This window comes from Anolis carolinensis, chromosome 1, assembly GCF_035594765.1.
Source record: "Anolis carolinensis isolate JA03-04 chromosome 1, rAnoCar3.1.pri, whole genome shotgun sequence".
NCBI classification, from domain to species: Eukaryota; Metazoa; Chordata; class Lepidosauria; order Squamata; family Dactyloidae; genus Anolis; species Anolis carolinensis.
The window spans coordinates 328678003-328696971 of record NC_085841.1 but is presented as its reverse complement, the minus strand read 5'-3'; the positions used below and the strand labels follow the sequence as shown (position 1 = coordinate 328696971).

Below are 18969 nucleotides of genomic sequence, written 5' to 3'. Positions count from 1 at the left end.
GCGCTGCGTTTGGTGGTCCCTATGTAGACTTGTCCACAGCTGCATGGTATCCGGTAGACTCCTGCAGAAGAGAGAGGATCCCTCTTGTCCTTCGCTGACCGTAGCATTTGTTGGATTTTCTTCGTGGGTCTGTAGATAGTTTGTAGGTTGTGCTTCTTCATCAGCTTCCCTATGCGGTCAGTAGTTCCCTTGATGTATGGTAAGAACACCTTTCCTCTGGGTGTCTTGACTCTCATGGCTTGTTCTTGGCCTTGCAGCTCTTCTGATGTCTGTGGTGGAGTATCCATTGGCCTGTAGAGCCCAGTTTAGGTGGTTGAGTTCACCTTGGAGGAGGTGAGGTTCGCAGATTCTTTGTGCACGGTCTGTCAGGGCTTTGATTGTGCTCCTTTTTTGACTTGGGTGATGGTTGGAGTTTTTATGAAGGTATCTATCTGTATGTGTAGGTTTTCTGTAAACTGTGTGGCCCAATTGTTGATTGGGTTTGCGGATGACCAGAACATCTAGAAATGGCAGTTTTCCTTCCTTTTCTTTTTCCATGGTGAATTGGATGTTTGGGTGGATGCTGTTAAGATGGTCCAGGAACTTGCTGAGTTCTTCCTCTCCATGGCTCCAAATTGTGAAGGTGTCATCTACGTATCTGAACCAAACAGTTGGCTTTTTTGGTGCTGTTTCTAGGGCCTGTTTTCAAAGTATTCCATATAGAAATTTGCTACTACTGGGCTGAGAGGGCTCCCCATGGCCACTCCATCCTTCTGTTCATAGAATCCAGTGTCCCACTGAAAGTAGCTAGTGGTGAGGCAATGGTGAAACAGGGCTGTGATGTCTTCTGGGAAGTTTTGTTTGATTAGTGTGAGGGTGTCAGCTACTGGGACTTTGGTAAAAAGGGACACCACATCAAAGCTGATCAGGATGTCCTTGGTGCTTAGATTGAGGTTGCTGATCTTTTCTATAAAGTGTGTAGAGTCCTTGATATAATGTGCAGTGAGCCCAATGTGGGTTTGTAGCTGTGTAGCCAGAAATTTTGCCAGGTTGTAAGTCGGCGATCCAATGGCACTTACAATGGGTCTGAGTGGGATGGAGTCCTTGTGGATTTTGGGGAGTCCGTAAAGCCTGGGTGGGAGGGCTTCTGATTTGCACAGCTGTTGGCGTATGTCAAAGTTAATGGAGGAGTTCTTGATTAGAGTGTTCGTTTTTCTGGTGATTTTGTTAGTGGGGTCTTGTTTCAGTTTCTTGTAAATTGTGGGATCTAGAAGTTGTCTGATTTTTTCTTTGTATTGTTTTGTTTCCATGATTACTGTGGCATTCCCCTTGTCAGCTGGAAGAATGATGATTTCAGGATCTGAGTTGAGATCTTTGATGGCCTGTCTTTCTTTTCTCGTTATGTTGCTGGGGGGGAGTTTTGCATTTCTCAGGATCCTTGCTGTTTCCATTCTTACCTCCTCTGCTTCTTCCTCAGGGAGCTGGTAAATTGCTGATTCAACATTGGCAATGATGTTTTCTACTGGGATCCTGGTGGTGGTGACTGCAAAATTTCCTCCTTTTTCTAGAATGGATACTTGGTCTTCAGTGAGTTGTCTGTCTGTCAGGTTGATGATGGTCCGTGATTTATCCAGTTCTGGCTTTGGCTGTTGCTTACGGCATTTGTCAAATTTTTGTTTTTGTCTCTTGGTGTGGAGAACCATGTCTTTCTCCATTTTCTTGTAGGTAAGGCTGTCTATTTTATCCCAGTCCTGGGTATTCATCTTTTGGCTGATGTTGATGTGGAGGTGCAGCAGTTCTTTGTCTGTGTTTGCGAGTTCTTTACGGATGGTGTGGATTCTCTCTCTCAAGAGGTTGCGTTCCAGGCGGTTGTAAATGCGATGAGCCTGTGGTGTTTTGAAGGTCCTTTTGGCTGCAAGAAATTGTGGGATGGTATCTGTGTCTCTGCAGCGTAGAAGGAAGGTCAGGGAGCACAGTAGATGTGCTTTCCTGGTCCTTAGTTTTTCCAATCTCCGTGTGTCTTGGAACAATTTCTCCCCGTAGAGATGTTCAATGTGTTGTCGAAGGCTTTCATGGCCAGAATCACAGGGTTGTTGTATGTCTTTCGGGCTGTGTGGCCATGTTCCAGAAGCATTCTCTCCTGACGTTTCGCCCACATCTATGGCAGGCATCCTCAGAGGTTGTGAGGTATGGATAAACTAAGTCAGGAAAGGAAAGAATATATATCTGTGTAGAGTCCAAGGTGTGGCAAGAGTTCTTTGTCACTGGGAGCCAGCATTAATGTTTCAGTTAATCACCCTAATTGGCACTGGAAATGTTTTGTCCCTTGCCTGGGGGCATCCTTTGTTCAGTCAAGTCCTCATTGTGTTGGTTCCCATCTACTGTTTTGATTTTGGAGTTTTGTAATACTGGTAGCCAGATTTTGTTCATTTTCATGGTTTCTTCCTTTCTGTTGAAGTTGTCCACATGCTTGTGGATTTCAATGGCTTCTCTGTGTAGTCTGACATGATAGTTGTTAGAATGGTCCAGCATTTTTGTGTTCTCAAATAGTATTCTGTGTCCAGGCTGGTTCATCAAATGCTCTGCTATGGCTGATTTCTCAGGAGAGAATGCTTCTGGAACATGGCCACACAGCCCGAAAGACATACAACAATCCTGTGATTCTGGCCATGAAAGCCTTCGACAACACATTGAACATCTCTACGGGGAGAAATTGTTCCAAGACACACGGAGATTGGAAAAACTAAGGACCAGGAAAGCACATCTACTGTGCTCCCTGACCTTCCTTCTACGCTGCAGAGACACAGATACCATCCCACAATTTCTTGCAGCCAAAAGGACCTTCAAAACACCACAGGCTCATCGCATTTACAACCGCCTGGAACGCAACCTCTTGAGAGAGAGAATCCACACCATCCGTAAAGAACTCGCAAACACAGACAAAGAACTGCTGCACCTCCACATCAACATCAGCCAAAAGATGAATACCCAGGACTGGGATAAAATAGACAGCCTTACCTACAAGAAAATGGAGAAAGACATGGTTCTCCACACCAAGAGACAAAAACAAAAATTTGACAAATGCCGTAAGCAACAGCCAAAGCCAGAACTGGATAAATCACGGACCATCATCAACCTGACAGACAGACAACTCACTGAAGACCAAGTATCCATTCTAGAAAAAGGAGGAAATTTTGCAGTCACCACCACCAGGATCCCAGTAGAAAACATCATTGCCAATGTTGAATCAGCAATTTACCAGCTCCCTGAGGAAGAAGCAGAGGAGGTAAGAATGGAAACAGCAAGGATCCTGAGAAATGCAAAACTCCCCCCCAGCAACATAACGAGAAAAGAAAGACAGGCCATCAAAGATCTCAACTCAGATCCTGAAATCATCATTCTTCCAGCTGACAAGGGGAATGCCACAGTAATCATGGAAACAAAACAATACAAAGAAAAAATCAGACAACTTCTAGATCCCACAATTTACAAGAAACTGAAACAAGACCCCACTAACAAAATCACCAGAAAAACGAACACTCTAATCAAGAACTCCTCCATTAACTTTGACATACGCCAACAGCTGTGCAAATCAGAAGCCCTCCCACCCAGGCTTTACGGACTCCCCAAAATCCACAAGGACTCCATCCCACTCAGACCCATTGTAAGTGCCATTGGATCGCCGACTTACAACCTGGCAAAATTTCTGGCTACACAGCTACAAACCCACATTGGGCTCACTGCACATTATATCAAGGACTCTACACACTTTATAGAAAAGATCAGCAACCTCAATCTAAGCACCAAGGACATCCTGATCAGCTTTGATGTGGTGTCCCTTTTTACCAAAGTCCCAGTAGCTGACACCCTCACACTAATCAAACAAAACTTCCCAGAAGACATCACAGCCCTGTTTCACCATTGCCTCACCACTAGCTACTTTCAGTGGGACACTGGATTCTATGAACAGAAGGATGGAGTGGCCATGGGGAGCCCTCTCAGCCCAGTAGTAGCAAATTTCTATATGGAATACTTTGAAAAACAGGCCCTAGAAACAGCACCAAAAAAGCCAACTGTTTGGTTCAGATACGTAGATGACACCTTCACAATTTGGAGCCATGGAGAGGAAGAACTCAGCAAGTTCCTGGACCATCTTAACAGCATCCACCCAAACATCCAATTCACCATGGAAAAAGAAAAGGAAGGAAAACTGCCATTTCTAGATGTTCTGGTCATCCGCAAACCCAATCAACAATTGGGCCACACAGTTTACAGAAAACCTACACATACAGATAGATACCTTCATAAAAACTCCAACCATCACCCAAGTCAAAAAAGGAGCACAATCAAAGCCCTGACAGACCGTGCACAAAGAATCTGCGAACCTCACCTCCTCCAAGGTGAACTCAACCACCTAAACTGGGCTCTACAGGCCAATGGATACTCCACCACAGACATCAGAAGAGCTGCAAGGCCAAGAACAAGCCATGAGAGTCAAGACACCCAGAGGAAAGGTGTTCTTACCATACATCAAGGGAACTACTGACCGCATAGGGAAGCTGATGAAGAAGCACAACCTACAAACTATCTACAGACCCACGAAGAAAATCCAACAAATGCTACGGTCAGCGAAGGACAAGAGGGATCCTCTCTCTTCTGCAGGAGTCTACCGGATACCATGCAGCTGTGGACAAGTCTACATAGGGACCACCAAACGCAGCGCCCAAACAAGAGTCAAAGAACATGAAAGGCACTGCAGACTAATTCAACCAGAGAAATCAGCCATAGCAGAGCATTTGATGAACCAGCCTGGACACAGAATACTATTTGAGAACACAAAAATGCTGGACCATTCTAACAACTATCATGTCAGACTACACAGAGAAGCCATTGAAATCCACAAGCATGTGGACAACTTCAACAGAAAGGAAGAAACCATGAAAATGAACAAAATCTGGCTACCAGTATTACAAAACTCCAAAATCAAAACAGTAGATGGGAACCAACACAATGAGGACTTGACTGAACAAAGGATGCCCCCAGGCAAGGGACAAAACATTTCCAGTGCCAATTAGGGTGATTAACTGAAACATTAATGCTGGCTCCCAGTGACAAAGAACTCTTGCCACACCTTGGACTCTACACAGATATATATTCTTTCCTTTCCTGACTTAGTTTATCCATACCTCACAACCTCTGAGGATGCCTGCCATAGATGTGGGCGAAACGTCAGGAGAGAATGCTTCTGGAACATGGCCACACAGCCCGAAAGACATACAACAACCCAGTCTCAAAGCAAGTTCGGTGATTCAGTGTCCTACAGAGTTGGTTTGGTTTAACATGATGTAATCATTCTGCAGGATTTTCCTAAAAAGACTGGATTCTGTTGGATTATGCTTGAAAAGGGGGTGTTCATTAAAATTTTAGATAGATGATGTAGTTAAAAGCTTGAAAAGAATGAAAACAAAATAATATATATGAAGGAATGACAACATTTGTGTAAGTTCTCATGCTTTCTTCTTTCTCACTGAAAAAAAGAGCCTTAAGAAATCTGGGAATGTATTGAAATGAGACTGGTGCACATAATGGACTGACAAAATTGTACACAGGGCAGTATTTCTGGATGTTTTTGTGCGCAACCATTGAGCTTTAAAGGTTGAAGGATTTCATGATTTTTCTCTCTCTTCATCTTTACAGGTATTTTAGCCTGGATCACTGTGAACTTTTTAACAGGTAATTGCTACTGTGTACCAAATTTTAAAGCATAGACAATCTGTTCTCTTGCTGCTAGCTCAGTTATAATCTTGACATAACTGCTGCTGGAATCCATCCAGGGTCCTGAAGACCAAATAGTGTAGAATATTTTGTGTTGTGTGCATAGTCTTTGAACTTTGCAATGCTACTTGCAGGGCAGCTGTATGGCCGAAACCAGCAGACAGTGGGGATCCTAGACCTAGGAGGAGCCTCTACGCAGATCACGTTTCTGCCACAGCTTGAGGTGAGGAATACCTATAACACAGAGTGGGATACAACTGGCCTTTCTTGTGTTGTTGGACTTCGTATCCCAGCAGACCTTGTCAGTGCCACCAATGGCAAGGACTGGGAGTTTCAAGCCAGCAACAACCAGAAAGCTTCATGATTCCCATTTGTGCTACAGTACAATCTGCTGCAGTTGTCATAATCCTGGATAGTCCGCTGAAGGTGGTGCAATTATTTTGTGTTGTATTTCATCTAAATCTAGACAGCTTAAATGATATCAGTTGAGTTAATAGGCTTGTTTTAGATTTTCAGTATTTAAATATTAGAAAGTAGTGATACTTTATATCACTGATTCTCAAGCTATTTTTTATAACAACATTTTGGATACTCAAGGACTCAGAAAGGGGAAGGCACTCCATCAAATATATTTGGGGCTTTACAGGCCAGAAACAACATTAGAATTATTACTTCTTGACTAATATTCAAGTGACTGTGAAGTAGTATGTGTTAGGTAGGAAATTGTTCTGCATCCTTGTTAAAATTGGTTCATGTGGAAACATCCAAGCACATACAGCAGCGATTTCAGAAGAAAGATTAATTCACAGCAGTCTTAAGCTTTGGCAAATGTAATTACATAGACTAGCATAACTAATTATGCAGTGGCAACTATTATGTGGTGAAATATGGGTATTTGCTGATCTTTTAATGGTCTTAGAGACCTACTCGATAGCAAATGTTCAAACCAGGCTCCACACCAAACCCAGATACCCTGAAAATAACAGCAGAGGACCTGATATATCACCCATAAGATCAAGACCTCTTTTATTTGCTTATCTTCAAATGTGGTGCATTTCTGGCAGCATTGTCCCTCTGCCTTCTAAGTAAAGCTTTACTTTTCTAGTAAATGGATACAAATATGGCAAGAGAAATGGCAGTATTTTTTAAATGGCTGAACTGTCCAATTTTGCAAGACACTATCCCTGACGTTAAAATGACCATTGTGAAGCGAATAAATTTCAAATATAGATAAGAATTAAAGCCTGTTAAGCTACACTTTACTAAGAAGTTTTAGTCTGTTACCAGAATCTTCAATTCAGAAAAATATTTTTCATCATTTGTATGTGTGGCAAACAAGAATTTATATTACTAGCAGCAACAATTTTTGTGAATGGTAGTTGTCCATAGCTATCAGTTATCAGTTCTTTCTGAACTTAGATTCCTTCTGATCTCACGGTCTACAATCCATGCCATGGATACTGTATATATCCCTGGAATTTTTCATAGGCTTCCAATGTTTGGCTCTGAGGAGATCTTTCTGTGTGGCCAGGTGTTTTGTCTGTGCTGCTGGGACCCAGGCAGTTTCCTTAGGCCAGCTTTGCAACTGAGGAACACTTACTGAGAGCCAGGCATTTACAGCATGGAGACTGTTGTCAACATTATTTTTCTGCTGTGGAAAGGCATCTTTCACTTCTATCTAGCGACACTGGATCTCTGTTTTAATATGCTTCAGATACAAAATGCATATGAAATCAGTAGTGAAACAACAATAATTGAACAGTGCTTTATGATTATACTAATTTTAGGAAACCCTGGAACAAACCCCGATGGATTTCTTTACCTCATTTCAAATGTTCAACAGCACTTTTAAACTCTACACACACAGGTGAGTGAGCAAATGCTATATTAAGTACTGGCTAGGGTAATTTTTGAGCACAGAAGAAACATTAATGTCAGTAATGTTCAAATTTTAAATCCTCCTTCGTCAATTCTTAGAGTAACTTGGTAAGCCTATTTCAGAACACTAGATACATGTGTCTTTGTTCATATTATGATAAACAGAGAAACTAGGAAAAGCTATTAGAGCAAAATTATTGTTTGTGATAGTATTTATAAAACAGGCTCTTCTTACTTACTTACTTACTTAGGCAATCCCTCGTAGGCCGAGGATGATGATCCTCCCATTCTGGCATCTTGGGGGTGTGTCCGTAGGTGGCTAAGGAGACCTATTATTGATCCGCATGTTCTCCTTCAGTAAGGACATCGGTTTCTGGGTGGAAAGCGTCCCGGTCAGGGTTGGCTTGACATGTCTTCCTCTTGGCCCATTTCTCCCCTAAGCATTCCATTCGTGCCTCTTCAAACTCCTCAGCACTGCGGGTCACAGCTGACCTCCAGTTGGTGTGCTCAAGGGCCAGGACTTCCCAGTTCTCAGTGTCTATGCCACAGTTTTTAAGATTGGCTTTAAGCCTTCTAATTTGTAGTTCAATACTATATCTTCCTTTACAGCTATTTGGGATTTGGGCTGAAAGCTGCACGACTAGCAACATTGGGAGCCTTGGATATGGAAGGTACATTTAGACAGAATGACTGGCGTGTGCCTGTTTGAAAGGAAATGATGTTCAGCTAATATTGATTTGTGTCTCTTGTCTGGCTGTATACTTATTATCAGTGGGAACATAGAACATTTCAGGAGGAGGCTGAGTGAGAACCTGGGGTAGGCAGGTAAACAGTAAAGAAAACAAATGGTTGAACAATTGCTGAAAAACAAGTTTTTCCAAACTTTAGCCAATATGGATTAGGTCTGAGAGTCTTCATATTTCTGTAATTAGGCAGTGTTTTAGAAAACTGTTCCATTAGAGTCTTGAAATTTGTGGGTTTTAAAAAAATCATAATCAGTGTCTGAGCAAACAGATTTTACCAATTGCTTTTAGCTAGTGTTGTCAATTGAGGAAAGATTATTAGTGAATGTATCACCCTGCCTTTTCAAGCAAGTAATGACATTTAAATAGACAAACATATTGCCAAGAGGATACATTTCAGCACATTGGAGCACTTTTATGTGGGCTAACATAATTCACAAGATAACTATTGTTAGAAGGACAATAGAAGAGATGGGACAGTATATAAATAAAGTTTTATTGTTGTTGTTGTTGTTGTTACCCATAGTCTCCGTTTTCATCTTTTGGTGAATATGAACCTTATTGCAATATCAGATCCAAAATGGCTTAAAATTTCAGATAATTTCACATTTCATCCATTTTGTGATTAATAATATACATAATAATGGACATAATTCTGAACTAAGTATTTTGAAACTCTACACATCACAATGAGAATATTAAGCCCATGCTATTGAATTAAGTTGAACTATCAAATTCATTTGCCTGTATTGTTAATACTAGAAGAGAAACCATAATGATCTAATACTTTTAAGTCTTGAATACAAATGGAAAGGACATCTGCCTTTAAGGTTCTAGGGTGGTGTGAAGTATCAATGCAACTGCAGCTGGATTTGGCACACAATCACTTTTCTACTCTGTGCAAACTTTAATAGGTTTTCTACAGGTTTGGTATAACTAGAGTGAACTGGAAATATATTTTCCTCTGGAGAAGCCAGTCTAGAGCTGGCCAGTTACTGCTCAGAGAATACAGTGAAGGGAGGCCTAGGGAGAGAAGGCTTATCTCTGACAGAAGGCAAATAGAGAAACATGTCCTAGAGGTAAGGAAAAGATGGCCTCGGCAGATAGTGGGGAATTGGGCATCGAAACAAGTAAGAGCTGTAATAGAGATAAGACAGTCAGCCGATGAGCCTGAAAAGGGCTTTAGGGAGCTGCGAAGAATTAAATAGAAATTAATGTATTATCTAAATGTGTCTACTTGGGTTTTTTTTCAACTGTGTCTTGGCTGTCCTATTCAGTTTGATAGGGGGTCTGGTCATGGTTATTATAACACACCCACAGAACAACACATCCCCTGGACCACATAGCGATCATCTTGGGGCCCAAGTTCCCAATTTAGGGAGGGGTTGAGAGGGGAAAGGGGGTAGGGTAAATGACAGGGGCCCAAGGATTGGAGTTGAAAGCGATTCCTTAACACTATTCACTTTGGAATGCCACGTTCACACCTTGTAGTGCAGATGAAAGCCCATTCTTTTTTTTTAAAAAAAAATCATTTATTTGGAATAAAAAGAGATAGAATAGAAAAGCTATTTTTTTACAATAAAAGTGGGGGAACATATAAATTCAAGAATAGTAGAAAAAAAGAAGAAGGAAAAAAAGAGAAGAAAAAAAGAAAAAATTGTTGACTTCCAGTCTCTTCTTTTATTCCTCTTACGAATATGTCATCACTCAAATAAGCATTTTTCTATTGTCCTGCTTAATATATTCTTTAAAACATGCCCAATCTTTTTCTGTAATTGAATTTGCTTGATATCTTTTTAAGTCATATGTTAAAATGTCCATATTCATCCGCAGAGGTTGTGAAGTACCGGAAACACACAACAACCCTATGTGTATATTAGTTTCTTATTCCAACATTTTTCCCAATCTTCCATTTTTATATTATGCGCAATGTTGGTAGCCCATTTTATCATACAGTCTTTTACTTATTCTGTTTCTGTTGACTATTGGAGGAGCCCATTCCGAAGGTGTATTTCACAGAGTTAATATTTGAATTCACACCCAAATCTGTGTGTATTTACAGTTTCGGATTCGCTGTAACTTTAACTGTTTCAGTGTTCAAAATGTTCTAGTAAATGAATAAACTGGAATCAAAGTAGGTCCAAAACATTATCTAAAGCAAAGATGAAAAAGGAACCATTCCCCCATTCCAGAAACAACTTTCAATTGGATTTGCAACTGAATCTTGTTCCATTGGCAATTAGATAGCATCCTCCACAGTAATTAAGGGCTACAGTTGTTGCACACATAGCTTTCTTGTCCAGTACTTCACCATCAGTTGCTCATTGTTTAATCTAGTGTTTAATTTAAAATCTATCCTCTGTCATTTTGGAATATTAGAATGAAATTTTGCAGAATTAAATGGAAAGTCTTACCTGTAGTTACAGAAAGGAAATATCCAAGTATAGCATGGTACAGTATAGAATCGGTGTGGCCACAGTTGACATGAAAGGAGCTCAGTTGGTTTAGTGTATTATTAGCTAAACATGACCCAGCAATGTGATAGGCAGCTAACAAGGTCTTGGGCTGCATTAAGAGGAGAATGGTGTCTCTGTTACAGGAGGTAATTGTTCCACTTTGTTATATGTTATATCTGTCTGTTTTAACCATGTTGTGTCCTTCCTGCAAAGAGAGGTGGGTTATTGTTATTATTAGAAGTAGTAGTTCTCTGGATCAAGTGCTGCAGTACAGCATGTGTCATGTGAGGATGCAACCATATATATGGGGTTTACTGCAGTAAATAATCTTTGGCAGCCTTTGCATGCTTGGGCAAAGGCCTTTCCCAAAGAGAATATCTGACACATTTAGAGAATGTGGATCAGGCAGACAGAAAAACTTGCTCAGCAAAAAGCAAGCATTGGTTTTGTCAAGGTGTCAGCTTGAGAGGATGAGAATGGGCTACAATGGTAGATGAAATGGTCAGTGGACTGCTGTGGCCACTCTCCAATTTGAAGTCTTGCCTGAGTTATTCACTTTACTAGATGTTAGGGCCGATTCTGACTAGAATACAACTCAACGAACAAACAATACAAGTTTAATGCTGGTCTTTTGTGTTATATAAAAAGGCTTTTTGTCAGAATTTCTCCCATTCATTTCCATTCTCAGGATCTCTCCCATTCATGTATATCTTGTGAACCATCCCTGGGCAAGTATCGGATACATTACCTGCATCCAACTGTACTTTCCTTTATCCCCTTTTCCACAGCAGTCCATTTCCAGAGGATTTTTCCTCCATCAAGATGTTTCTGTTGTTCTCTTTGTTATGCAAATTTGCTCAAACAGAATCTAGACTATGAAAGGTCCACCTGAAAGGTTAGCTCTGTCAGCAACAGAACCTTGAGAAACAATGAAAACTGCCTTGTGTGCCATGCACTTGCTTACCAAAGTTCTTGTGTGGAGCTGAGTTTCTGTTGTGATTTCTTTGTTTATACTGCTAAGCAATGTATATAGGCAGTCTCCAAGTTACAAACAAGATAGGTTCTGTAGATTTGTCCTTGTTCAATTTGTATGTAAGTTGGAACTTTTTAAAGTTTAATTCCACAGAGAGAGAGAGAGAGAGAGAGAGAGAGAGAGAGAGAGAGAGAGAGAGAGAGAGAAGAGAGCGCACTTTGGATAGCATGGGGAAGGGTGACCACACCTGTGGTGTTTGTTTTGCTGTCTGTGCTCCTGTTCATCAGATTTACCTCACTGTCTGTTCCTGTGATAATTGGATTTTGAAAAATTTAGCTTGTTGTGAAAACAGTGATTGGTGCTAAAGCTTCAGTGGAAACACCTTTTCCCCATGATAACTCTTTCAAGAGTGATTTTCCCTTCTGAGGGGTAGATTTCTCTCACTTCCTATTGTCTCATCCCTGTTCTTAACTATGAATTGTTTGTAAGTCAGATGTTTGTAACTACTACTAGTACTGTGGTTCTAATCTATTTTATGAGTAAAGATTTGTGTTATCGAAGGCTTTCATGGCTGAAATCACAGGGTTGTTGTGTGTTTTCCGGGCTGTATGGCCATATTCCAGAAGCATCCTCTCCTGACGGTTCACCCACATCAATGGCAGGCATCCTCAGAGGTTGTGAGGTATTTTATCTCACAACCTCTGAGGATACCTGCTATAGATGTGGGCAAAATGTCAGGAGAGATTGCTTCTGGAGCATAGCCATACAACCCGGAAAACACATAACAACCCAGTAAATATTTGCTTTGTTAAAAGATAGAACTTCCTGGATTCTGGTTCTTCTGAAATGTGAAAAGATTTGAGATTTTAGGGGATGATGTTCTTTGCATTAAACTCATTTAATAATTTGGATTAGCCAATGAGTGTTTTCATAATTAACAATATATAAGAGATTCCTAGCACTTTCCCATTTCATTAAAAGATATGATAAATTTTCCCCACTCAATCTAAAATATATGTAGGTTTTTATCCTTATAATTCATATGTTTTTAATTCCATTCATGGAGGTTAAATCCAGCCATCTTTCCCAATTTGCACTTATTTTTATATTTCTCATCTATACAGATTCTGTATTTAGTATTGGAGAAACAAATTGAATCTTAATTTACTGTTCTTTAATTCAGTTTTTCCCAGCTTTCTCTTGCAATTATAATGGTATTAGGAACAAACTCTCTTTTGTTTTTTCTTTGCATTTTCTTCTGCAGCGGATGGACAGAGGTTCCGGAGTTCTTGCTTGCCGAAAGAGCTGGAAGCCGAGTGGCACTTTGGGGGAATAAAATATCAATATGGTGGTAACAAAGAAGGCAAGTTAGAAGGATAGTTTCCAAGACTGATGCAAACGAAGGGGTTTTTTGGCTGTTCTTTCTTCTATCTTCTCTTGTAATTTGGGAATCTGTTATCCAAGGATATGGTCTAGGGGGCCTGGTGGGGCTATGGATTGACATGTTTTGATACAGACTGAGATGGTTAGTCTAAATTTGTGCTCATTGGAATGTATTAAGCCATTAAGTAATACTACATTTAGACAGTCCACTTGATTACCCGATTCTCAGGAGCCAAAGAATGCTGTGTCTAATATTGAGCCGTCTAAAATGTATTGTTATGCTTTTTTTCATGTTTCTCTTCTCAGTTTCATTCCCATGTATTCTGCAGTATTTGCAATATGACTTGTGGCTTGTGCCATGTTTACATGTGTGTGTTTACTCCAGCAGGAGAAACGGGATTTGAACCATGTTATTCTGAAGTGTTGAAGGTTGTACGAGGCAAGTTGCACCAACCAGAAGAAATTCAGAAGAGCTCTTTCTACGCCTTTTCTTATTATTATGATCGGGCAGTGGACACTGACTTAATAGGTGAATAGTCACTGTTTGAAAATCTACTTAAGTTGTAAGACTTGGGGGAAGAAGAGATTTATCTGTGTGATTTCTAGTTCATTTTTCAGGGAGAAATCTTTTACAAAGTGAAATACGGCATCGCATCAAGAATCAAATTCCTTTGTTATCTATGTAGGCCACAACAATCTGTGTTTACTTGATGTAAATCATATTAGATGAGTAGTTTTACTTTACAGAAATAGTGTGCTGTACAGTTCAGCATATGTTAGATATGTTTTCGTTTTAATAAGCTGTCCAAGTGAAGAATAAGCCATTAATTTCTCCTTTAGAAAGCTATTTAACAAAAAGGTGAATCAGGGAAAATTACATTGTACGTGAAATATATCAGGCTCTTTATTGGTATAAACTATTCTAACATTTGCCCTGTTCTGGAAATATTTGCCCTGTTCTGGAAACATTTGACCTGTTCTGGAAATATTTCAAAATTGGAAGGTACCTGGTTAGTCAGTGCTAATGTACATTTAGTTAATTCAGTGGATTCACCCTGTGACTAACAACTCCATTCAGCCAATTATCTCTTTTATGCAATAAGCCACAATGAGCAAGGTCTTACAGCTTACCTGGATTTAACCAGATAAAGGCTTACAAACTCATGCAGTAAAATGATCACACCAAATTGCTAAGGAAATATTGTATATTTTCCCTAAAAATATCTGTTTAGCCAAAAAAAATCCAGACTGAAAAGCTCAAAGTAGTAATTCACCTGTTGTGCATCTGGAAGCAGAATGTATGGCTTCTGAATTAAAAGCATGTTTTCTCTTCTGAGGAGCTGCATTTTTATAAAATGGCTTTAGGAAATGATCTCTTTTCACAAGTGTGATGAATAAGCTGTGCAGTATTCTTCCAGGGCTCAGCACCTTTCTCATTTAAGTAGTGTCTCTCACATATATAAATTCTATGAAGGAACAAATTGCATGTGGAAAGAAGTTCTGAAAGCCAAATAATAATATATCTGAGGCACCCAAAACATTTCATTTAGCAACTGTAATGCAAACGACCCTTCCTTTTTTCATGCTGCTTTTTTGTGTCTTAGCTGATATGGAATTCCACTGGTTCAGGGATATGCTTCATCCATTTCTTACATCTTTTCGGTCACAGGATGATCTTTTGTGTTTTTACATTTCAGAATATGAAAAAGGCGGAGTTTTACAAGTGAGAGATTTTGAACAAAAAGCCAAAGAAGGTAAAATATGTACAAAGACTTGGGGAGAGAGTCCTTACTCTTAATTTAACATCAGAATAAAACTCTATCCTATATGTAATTCAAATCCAGGCCCTTGTTTTTTTTCAGGGCATTCAGGTCATGTCTTCATATTAGTGACACAGCTTCTGTATTGAGACTGAACATGAAATATCATTGGTCTTGCCAAATACAGCAACTGTAGTGAAAGATTTTGTAACAGCATAATCAACCACTTTACGAGCGATGTAAGCATCGAAATCCCGGCTTCATCTCTACAAATGTTTCAACCACTTATTTTTATCATATATTTTAATAAAATGTGTTCCATGTGTACAAATTAGTAGGAATACTTAAAACAGCAATCTCTTGGCCAATTCTTGCTGTGAGAAGGGTTTCAGGGCACGTGTAGCTAAACAGTGGCAGGTAATTAACTGTGCCTAAGGGGTTGGGACGAACTATGAGAGTAATAGACCCTCATTCCAAACTTACTCAGTTTTACTGGCAACTTTACAGCAAGTAAAGCCTTGGAATCTTTCAGAGCTCTTGCACAAGAGAAGCCGGGGAATGCAAATATATGATCTTTTAATTCAGTTCTCCCCAGCCTGATGCTCCGCATAATCCCAGTTGGACTATAACCCCCACAATCGAGTTAGCAAAACTGTGGGGCTGCTCAGCACAACTGGAAGGCACCAGGTTGGGAAATGCTACCATAATTCATTCCAGATCCTGTTTGATGTCTCATCTTTCAAGATTTTTTTTGTTTTGTTTTGTTTTGTTTTTTTAGTGTGTGACAATCTGGACAGCTACAGCTCTGCAAGCCCTTTTCTGTGTATGGATCTCAGTTATATTACAGCATTATTAAAAGAAGGTTTTGGATTCAGAGATACTACAGTACTACAGGCAAGTAAAAATAGCTAGAGCCTGACTTATTTTTATTTTCAAAGACAATAGGCTCATTTCACTAATTGGTGACTTGTATTAGTCATTCACTCTGCATATTATAACATGGAGTGGGGTGTCTATATTTTACTTACTTTAGCAAAACCTAGGATACTCCTACTGACCTATTACTAAAGATAAATGGAATGGTTGTGTGTATTTATTTTTTCCCTTTTCGTCAAGTCCAATTTGGGAGGGGTACATACATTCTATTATGCCAGCTTTTTTCTTTACTAAGATCTCAGTGGGTATGGTCACTATTAACCTTTAGTAATGTGTCTCCTGGGGAGGTGTCACTGAGTTCCACTTTTTAACATTGTCTTATAATTTGCTGTTGCAAGCAATGTCAATTGTTGTCCAACAATTATCTGTTTGAAATTACACTGAGAAGTGTGCACTTTCCACAACAAGCAGAATGAACCATGTGCTTTTTTTTACAGCTGGCAAAGAAAGTGAACAACATAGAAACAAGTTGGGCCTTGGGTGCTACCTTTCACCTCCTTCAGTCCCTAGGACTCTCCCGTTAAGACATCGCTTATCAGATGTTCACTTTTCTTCAAACAAGAATGGGCAGTTCTAAACTTCTAGCCAAATACAGACCAAAGTAGAAGAATCAGATAACTTTAAAAGTGGTTTTGTTCAGTCCCGAGCTACACTGAAACATGGATGTTTTAAGTTATTTGTGCCTTGAAACTGATATTGGAGAAAAAGTTTAAGTACTCTTTGGACATGTCATGGACAGATATTTAATACCGATACATCACAGCTTGGAGAAGTGATTTTTGGACTACAGCTCCCAAATCTAGCTAGCATGGCCATTAGTTGGGTCACAAGACATTAGTCCCCAAAAGTAATGTTTCTAAACTCTGATGTATTGGTATCATACAAGTATAATGCCCTCAGCATGAAGCATTTGAAATTATAGTTCCAAAAGGTTAATTTTTCCAAGCTGTGCAATATATCCCAATACTGGTCTTGCTTTACATTTTTTACAGGATTTCTTGTGCAAAAACCTAGCAGAATGAGTTGTTTTTAAAGAACATAACTGAGGTGTGCTATTTATTTTACTTTCTTTGAAACTAGGAAGTAAGCTTTTAGGATTAGGTGGTTCTTAACATGGAGAAAAGTGCTACAGGATTTTTGAACTTTAGGCAGGTTCAAGGATTGAACTGTAGGAAAGATAAGTAGAAATGACTTGTCAACTTATACAGCTCTCTGGTTCAAGTCACAGTGGAGAGAAAACTTTTAATAATTTACTAAGAAATTGTTTTTATTTGCAATTCACTTCCATAAAGTAAACCCTACCCAGGACAAAGAATCTCTTGGTGCCACAAACCACTAATTATTTCATCCATAATTATAGAATTTTTCAGCATAAAATGTTTAGATACCCTTGTTATAAGCATCCAGCTGAATATGAAGCTACTCGAATTTGTTTCCTCCGTTATTGCCTCCCCAAAAGTCTACATTTAACTTGGAGAGCGGTGCAGTTCACTGGATTCTATTGAGTTATAGGTGCTCAGGCAGGGTATTGCTTCCTATCAAAATCTTTAATAATCCATTTTAACAGGACATCTCTTGAAGCTGCACACATGTAAAATGTTCAATGTCATTATGCAATTAACTATGGGTTCCATTTTGACATTGTTCAAAATACCAGTGTGGCATTCGTACCTGCTAAAGAACTTTTGCACCAAGATGCTAAGACATGCTGATAACCAATACTAGTCCATATTTTTGTCTAAGTGCTCTTACTGGAAGCCAAATGCTATATTGGTAGTATCTACATAATACAACACGGCCCTGTGCTTGTTCAACCTGACATAGTTTAAAGTTCAGTGGGGCTTACCTCCATGTAAGGGCACAGAGGTTTGCTACCATTGTTTGGTGCCTTAAATAAGACATTACTCTGTTTCACTGTGTTTTAGATGTAGGTATTACAATGATTCAGGACCCATTTTTGTGTATTGGAATGTGCAAGACAGCTGTTTCTCCTGCTCTAGTTTTCTAGTCCACTGTGATAGGTAAAAAGGATGGTAAATTAGAAGTACGTTCTTTTCTCTCAGAGCAACATTATTTTGTTGAAACACATCGTAACCTGTGTAACCTCATTTGTAAACTCAGGCACACATTTCAGGTTTTGAGCACAGTACCAAAGTTCATCTAAGTCTGGCAAATTCAGGTTTTGTCTCTTTACGTAGCATGTACTTCAATATGAGTCACCTCTGTTGCTAATTAAGAGAGCACTTATTCAAACAAATTTGAACAATAGTGCAAAATCAAACATGCTTTTCTTCCCTTCTAATGAACCTAATGATTTGTGGAAGTATTTTTGCTTTGTTAAGTGACCAGGCCTTTATCAATGCAAGGAGATTATAACCACATTTAATGATCTGCACATAATGGCCTTTTTTGAAAAGTGTTTATTTATATGATTGGTGGAGGAATTAATTAAGCAAAACACTTCTAAGCATTAATTTTTTCCCTTAAAAATCAGAAATTGAAGCAGATATTAGGCATTTATTACCCTAAAATATGGACTTATTGCTCACACAAAGGCTTGAAAGGACATTTATTTTGTTTTAGCTTAGATCTGTTAAATAAAATTAGGCTGTAAGCAAACTGAGCCCCTCCTCTTATATAAATGCCCACATATGTAACACTGTGGGGTAAATCTGGTACTGATAAAAGTTCAGAATATCATTCCATTCATATGTTGTTCTGAAATGAGTTAATTTTAAGAGTATAGCATAAATATCCTATACATAAGCTGTGTTGATGTTATTTGGTGCTGTAATTCAGTTAAATGGGTACTGCCAGGCCCAGAATATGGTACATGACTAAGACAGGACAATTTTGAATGTCTATTTTAGTTATTAAAAGAATATTTTAACAATTTTCTCAGACTTAGGTCTATAATTGAGCCTCATGATGTCTATGCTATCTTTTAGGGCAGGGGTTCTTAAACTTTTTCAGCCATGGAGCCCTTTTTGAAGCAAAGGTTTCTCGTGGAGCCCCAAGAAACGTTTATATATTACATAATGTATATATATAAGACATGGGCAAACTTTTGGGGCCACATTGTGGTT

General features: G+C 39.3%; 1 protein-coding gene across 3 annotated transcripts in view; it reads left to right on the top strand.

Annotated features, from left to right (window-relative positions):
• entpd5 (ectonucleoside triphosphate diphosphohydrolase 5 (inactive)) overlaps positions 1-18778 on the top strand; it is a 29810-nt gene extending 11032 nt beyond the window's left edge. For 2 of the 3 annotated variants that reach the window (XM_008125689.3, XM_008125740.3), the window contains exons 6-14: positions 5677-5712; positions 5889-5977; positions 7542-7621; positions 8242-8303; positions 13069-13167; positions 13573-13716; positions 14885-14941; positions 15726-15841; positions 16321-18778. In XM_008125689.3, coding sequence (XP_008123896.1) covers positions 5677-5712; positions 5889-5977; positions 7542-7621; positions 8242-8303; positions 13069-13167; positions 13573-13716; positions 14885-14941; positions 15726-15841; positions 16321-16407 — 770 coding nt within the window. In that variant the 3' untranslated portion in view covers positions 16408-18778. The remainder of the gene's footprint in view (positions 1-5676; positions 5713-5888; positions 5978-7541; positions 7622-8241; positions 8304-13068; positions 13168-13572; positions 13717-14884; positions 14942-15725; positions 15842-16320) is intronic. The other variant, XM_008125781.3, reaches the window with a different exon arrangement.
• The last annotated feature ends 191 nt before the right edge of the window (positions 18779-18969 follow it).